Here is a 6,588-nt window from a genome sequence, read left to right on the forward strand (position 1 = left end):
TTCAAAACGATCATCCCAAAAAGAGTTCCAAAATCAATTTTTGCATTCGGCCAATTATTGTAACGGTTATGTTGACAATTACAATATCCGATACAATTAGGAACTGCTTCGTCTAGAGCCGTTACAATCTTTTTATAACTCCTAAAATAGCCGCAAATGGCTTCCGTTCCAAATTAATAAAAATTGTTATAAAATTAAAAATGATCGTTACAAAAACCGTTCCAATAAAATATTTTCTTTTTCTTTTTGTAGTGTATATTATCTGATTCGAAAACAAAAAACAGGACCTAGAAAGTTAGGGAAGATGAGAATTTCTCATTCCTATGAAATGTGAAGTTGATTGAGGGACAAATAGTTGAGGATCAAACAAGACGCACAGCAATGTATTGTTGGCCAACTTTTGAAATCAATAAGTTTATTAACTCAAGTAATAAATGTGTGGTTCAAATTTAAACTCTAATCACTAAAATTCCCTCTAATAATGCCCCTTAAACTTAGTCATACAATGACTATGCTTAACACTGACCATCCTTCTTTCATGTCAAGATGGCAGAGGCAGACTAAGAACTATTTACCCTTCCACAAGAATATTAGTTCAAGTGGTTGAGCTCCAAACCCCCATTTCAAATCTACCCTCTTTTACTTCCAAACTCAATAAAACTGATTATTTTATATACGTTTCAAATATCAACACAAGATCAATAGCCTCGACTCTCAAAATTTCCAGAAAATTAACCATCAGGGAAGATGGCTCATCGTCGTTCATGCCTGTGTGCGTCGGTTGCAATACTTCTGTTAATATCTTCAGTTTTCAGGGCGAGAGCACAGATCACCACACCGTGCACCGCTTCGGTCATAAGCAGCTTCACTCCCTGCTTCAACTATCTCACAGGGAGCAGTGGGACGGGTTCTTCGCCAACTGAGGACTGCTGCAATTCGTTGAGATCTCTCATGACAGATAACGTGGACTGCGCATGCCTTATAATAACCGGAAATGTTCCTGTCTCGATACCGTTTATCAATGCAAACCTGGCGATTTCACTCCCCCGTGTATGCAAGAATTCGGTACCGTTGCAGTGCAAAGGTACGTTTCTGAGGATGGAAGTGTTCAATTTTTTTGCCACATTACCTTCACTGATCATGGTCTATCTTGTACTCTGCAGCCTCTGGTGTCCCCTTGCCGGCTCCAGGTACGTTCGAGCATTCATAGAAATACAGCATTGTCTGAAAATTTATGTGTTAGGAATTACGAGAAGAGGTCAAGCGTGTGTAAGAATGAGAAAGTAAGCAAATGCAAGAACTCAGATTTCAGATCATTTGGATGTTGAATTTTTCCTAAATTGATTGCATAAAATTTGTTACTATGATAAGAAAGTTTACAATTAGGCCTTGTTTACCTGGAGACATAAGATTATAGGGCCTAGAATTAAATTTGGATTTTGGTCACCGATAGGTGGAAATTTATTATAAATAAGGTGTTTACTTTTTACTTGATTATTTGTTAGAATATTAGTTAATATACTCATAACGTGTTTACTAACATCCTTATTATAAGGGATTGGATTGACTTTTGATAAATTTGTCATTCAGTCATTTGGGAGATAAGTTGTTAGAGCATTTAATGCAATGGGTCATTCTGGACGAAATTTTGGAGAAAATATGAGGCAATATGGATAATTGACACGCAAAAATAGGAGATAAATGTGAAAATATATAAAAAAGCTAGCTTTTAATCAAATACAAAGATAAGAATGGATTCAAATTTAGACAAAATAGAGCCCAATACCGGGTCTAGACATTAGTATCAGGCTACCAAAAGAATTTGTGAACGGGGCATTAGGTTGGATTAGCGCGAATATCCAACCCAATACCTGCTGGTAAACGAATTCTTACAAGACAACTGCTGTCCGACTGTTTGATTAGGTTGTCCGTAAAGTATGATAAAATCATGAAATGTCTCTAACGGTAAACGTACGGTCATACTCTAGTTCTCCAAATTCCAGCATGCACTCTAAAACCAAGAACCAGGTGTAGTTGCACAATCATCTATTGATATCTATACATGTGTTTGATGAATGTCACAGTGTTCTAATATGTAAGAACATTTGGCTGAAAGATTTATAAATGGCAGGTCCTGTTCTATTCGGTCCAACTCCAGCTCCTGCTGCTCCAGCTTCTCGTGGTCATCCTGCTGCTCCAGCTCCTCGTGGTCATCCTGCTGCTCCAGCTCCAGCTCCTGATGCTCATAGTCCCAGAGGTACTAATCATCAAAGGGACTACTTAATTATATATGATGTACTAAAACTCGGAGTTTTCACTTCGTATGCACATACAATTTGTTCATTCTATTCTTCTTTTCTTGCAGCTTCTAAAGCAGCAACGGCACACCAGCGGTGGAAAGCTTTGATGTCGCGCCGGCGCCGCCTCCTAAATTTTCGTTAGGTCCAAGTGTAAATCCGGGTGTCAGACCGGTGGTCAACCCCAACGCGGCCTCCAGCCCGTCCACCATGTCATTACCGTCTCTTGTTCTAATACTTATAGGAACTATGGTTTCCAATTCGCTTTACAAAATATTCACTATATGTTGAGATTTTGTATCACACTTTGATGTTACACTAGAAATATGTAATGATACCCGTCACTTTCGGAATTGAAAAATATAATTCAATTGAATTGTATTTTACAAATACATACATATTATATATACGGTGGCGTGACATATCATTATGTAACGTAAAAGTGAGATAGAATATTTTTCACTTGTCACGTGAGGGTTTGTTTCTGCGTGTTGACTAATGTGGTAAATTTAATTAGTAAAACTCATGAATACTTGCCAAATGTCTCTTGAGAATTTTTTCATAGTTAGATATAATACCACAAGCAACAAATTTTGAGAGACAAAAAAAGTTTCCTGTAAAATTTGAGTCTTGCGGAAAATTCTAGCCCACGCGTACTTGGTTTGATCAAATCTAAACCAATCATATTACAAGTGCAATGCACTTATCGTGTTATCGTTGTATAGTTCAGGGAAAGTAACCAATTACAAAATTCATCTAGTTCCACCAAACTTAATTCGAGTAAGAATTTTCAGAGTCTTAGATACAAAATTAATACTTTAAGTGCGTTTTCGACGAGTAACAATGTGAATTGCTTGAAAGCCAACTTATTTATTATCAATTAGGTATAATTTTATCCACAATCGACACATATAATGTACAACAATGGTGGTAAAATTAGTAATTTCAAAAGTTGACAACAAAAATCATTAACACCATGTATATCTATGTCCAAGGGCAAGTAGTGCCAAAAGAATTGAAACAGCCCTCAAGAGGGACAGCAACTCTGAAAAGTTTGCACCAGTTCCATAGTGAAAATCAGTTCAGATAAGTACCAAGTAGGGGAAGCAAGAAATAAGTCGTTTTAGGCTACATTTGAAATTATGGATATTAGATTCTTGGCGACAAAACCTTTTAATTTGTACGAGTAATTTTAAATTCTTTAATTCCAAATTTAAATAATATTAATAAATGCGATCACAATTTTTCCTTTATATGTATACAATTAAATTTATCAATTTAAATGCATGCCCAATTTTTTTTTTATATGTATACGATCGGATAATATCAAATAATGAGAATTAATTCATATCGATAATGTATTTTATTTTAGTATTTGCATTCTTGATATATACAAATAAAATTTCACCTAATTCCCAGTTCAAAAGGGCACCATATTGGTAATTAATTAGTAGATTTATAGTATATTATTTATTTACTTAGTCGAAACGTTGGATCAAAACATAAAATTACCATGTAATTGTCGTTGCAGCAAGATTGAGACCAGAGCCTTGATGATCAAAATTTCAAATTTAATATCTAATTTTTTTTTTTGAAAAATTTCAATTTTGAAGCCATTCTTGATTAAATGAGATCCAGAAAAGGACAGAAGCAGCCTTGGAACTTACCCTCTATAATCCACTGAATGAAATGCCTCTCCACTGCTACAACACAAAACTCTTCACCTCAGACTGTCTCCAAACCTCGTCATCTATCCGTACTATCACGTGGCTCCCCACCTCCTTCTGCGTGCGACGTGTCGATTTCATGTCAATCTTCTCACTTGTGTAAGAAAATTATACAATTTTAATCTCATAATAAGCATAAGACGGTGACTATTATAGATCTGTGCGAATTTAGTTCCACAATTTTGTCTAAAGATTACACATTCTATACGTGCATGTTATGTTTACTTTTCTAATTACCTCAATAAATTTTAATTATTTTTATATTTAATGTGCATAATTTTTTAAATTACATGACAATTATCAGTATATATTGGTACCGAACTAACATTACTATATCCTATATTTACGGGACTGAACCTGCAATTTTCCCTTTACCTAAAATTTCTCAGTCTTTTAGAATTTTTTTTTCATTTTCAAGCTGATAAGTATGTAGTTCAATATTTAAATTATAATTGTTATTGATATTTAATAAAAAAAATCCCAAAATTAGAATATTTGTTGTTGGCAAGTTAAATGACTTAACATAATATAAATACACCATAGTTATCAAAATTTTATTATTAATAACCAAATTGCTGATTCAACAATCGTTAGCTAATATTATTATTTTGGGTTAAATATAATTTACCTTATAAATATGAAACGAGTAAAAAAATTCTTATAAAAAAGTTAATAAATTATTCTCCTATCAAGAACTTAGATAGAAGAACAATTTGTTTATTTTTAAAAATATCGAGACTAATATAATATTTTTTTTCACACTTATTTATTATATTACTGGAATAAATTGTATTTTTTTCTTATTTATTTTCCAACGGGAATGCTTCTTACTTCTTAGTATAGAAAACTACTCTAAATCGAGTAAAACTACGTACATACAAACTTTTGTCTGTCTTGGTTTTGTCGTGTAATTGAGTTAGCTAGAATGAGAGGAGCATCTCCTTGGAACAAAGTGTACATAAAATGATAGCTGTATGTACAGAGACATAGTCTGGCTGATTCTACTTTGTCCTGATGAGTACGCGGCGATGGTTCCATGTGTTGCATAGACACGTAAGGAGGACACCTGTGTTCATGCATGCCTTCTCATGCAAAACTCTCATCTCTATCTCTTACTCCACCACTATAAATTAATAATCCGCTCCCACCCTTTAATTCATCTTCATTCATCAAAGAGAATCTAAGCAAAATCGAAGAGAACAATGAGTTGCGGGGGGAGGTTGTGTTTGGTGCTGTTTGCATTGCTACTTGCTTCTGCAGTTGTTGCTTCTGAGTCCAAGGATCCGGAGCTGAAGCAGTGCAAGCATCAGTGCAAAGCTCAGCAACAAATTAGCAAGGAGCAGAAAGAAGCCTGCATCCAAGCGTGCAAAGAGTACATCAGACAGAAACATCAAGGGGAGCACGGCCGCGGAGGCGGTGACATCCTCGAGGAGGAGGTCTGGAACCGGAAAAGCCCGATAGAAAGGCTCCGCGAGTGCAGCAGGGGATGTGAACAACAACACGGCGAACAGCGAGAAGAATGCCTTAGGCGCTGCCAGGAGGAGTACCAGAGGGAGAAAGGGAGGCAGGACGATGACAATCCGACGGACCCGGAGAAGCAGTATCAGCAGTGCAGGCTTCAGTGTCGCCGCCAGGGTGAGGGAGGCGGATTCTCCCGCGAACACTGCGAGCGCAGATGCGAGGAGAAGTACAGAGAGCAGCAGGGGCGAGAGGGGGGGAGAGGTGAAATGTATGAAGGGAGAGAAAGAGAGGAGGAGCAAGAAGAACAGGGACGAGGGCGGATTCCGTACGTGTTTGAGGACCAGCATTTCATTACTGGTTTCCGGACGCAGCACGGCCGGATGCGGGTCCTTCAGAAATTCACGGACAGGTCCGAGCTCCTCAGGGGCATTGAGAATTACCGTGTCGCGATTCTTGAAGCGGAGCCTCAAACGTTTATTGTACCCAACCATTGGGATGCGGAATCTGTAGTCTTTGTTGCAAAAGGTAATTAATTGCCTTAATTTTACGAGGGTAATTGACATTTGATGTATATTAATGGACTGAATTGTGCAGGAAGAGGAACAATAAGCTTAGTTCGGCAAGACAGGAGGGAGAGCTTAAATATCAAACAAGGTGATATATTGAAGATCAATGCGGGGACGACAGCATACTTGATCAACAGGGACAACAACGAGAGACTTGTCCTGGCCAAGCTTCTCCAGCCTGTCTCCACTCCTGGAGAATTTGAGGTAATTAATCAAAGCTGAATTTGGATGATTACTGAGACAAATGGTTGATATCATCACATTTCGGTTTGGTGATATTGAATATGATTCTTGTGACATGACAGTTATTTTTCGGGGCCGGAGGTGAAAATCCAGAGTCGTTCTTCAAGTCTTTCAGTGATGAAATACTCGAGGCTGCTTTCAATGTAATTATTTTGATTAAAACACTCCACATTCATAGACGCGTGTGTGTGTATATATATGTGGTTAATTTGGTTGTTCTATTTTATGGATATAGACGAGGAGGGATCGATTGCAAAGGATCTTTGGGCAACAGAGGCAAGGGGTGATAGTGAA

At 37.1% G+C, this 6,588-nt stretch overlaps 2 protein-coding genes across 2 annotated transcripts in view; both read left to right on the forward strand.

Annotated features, from left to right (window-relative positions):
- On the forward strand, window positions 703-2,744 carry LOC105165363 (non-specific lipid-transfer protein). The gene is made up of 4 exons (XM_011084344.2): window positions 703-1,084; window positions 1,164-1,190; window positions 2,132-2,257; window positions 2,366-2,744. Exons 1-4 carry the CDS (start codon window positions 748-750, stop codon window positions 2,440-2,442), a joined length of 567 nt encoding a protein of 188 aa, XP_011082646.1. The 5' UTR covers window positions 703-747; the 3' UTR covers window positions 2,443-2,744.
- Window positions 5,217-6,588, forward strand: part of LOC105165305 (vicilin-like antimicrobial peptides 2-2) — a 2,476-nt gene continuing 1,104 nt past the window's right edge. Inside the window, 4 exon segments of the mRNA NM_001304414.1 lie at window positions 5,217-6,010; window positions 6,080-6,255; window positions 6,357-6,437; window positions 6,530-6,588. The exon segment at window positions 6,530-6,588 is cut by the window's right edge and continues 193 nt beyond it. Of these exon segments, the coding sequence (NP_001291343.1) occupies window positions 5,227-6,010; window positions 6,080-6,255; window positions 6,357-6,437; window positions 6,530-6,588 (1,100 nt within the window). The 5' untranslated portion in view covers window positions 5,217-5,226.

Source organism: Sesamum indicum, linkage group LG6 (assembly GCF_000512975.1).
Source record: "Sesamum indicum cultivar Zhongzhi No. 13 linkage group LG6, S_indicum_v1.0, whole genome shotgun sequence".
In the NCBI taxonomy this organism is placed as follows: Eukaryota; Viridiplantae; Streptophyta; class Magnoliopsida; order Lamiales; family Pedaliaceae; genus Sesamum; species Sesamum indicum.

Coding starts and splice junctions, on each gene's coding strand:
- LOC105165363 (XM_011084344.2), top strand. CDS start 748: ATGGCTCATCGTCGTTCATGCCTGTGTGCGTCGGTTGCAATACTTCTG. Junction 1,085..1,163: donor GGTACCGTTGCAGTGCAAAG/GTACGTTTCTGA, acceptor TGTACTCTGCAG/CCTCTGGTGTCCCCTTGCCG. Junction 1,191..2,131: donor TGTCCCCTTGCCGGCTCCAG/GTACGTTCGAGC, acceptor TATAAATGGCAG/GTCCTGTTCTATTCGGTCCA.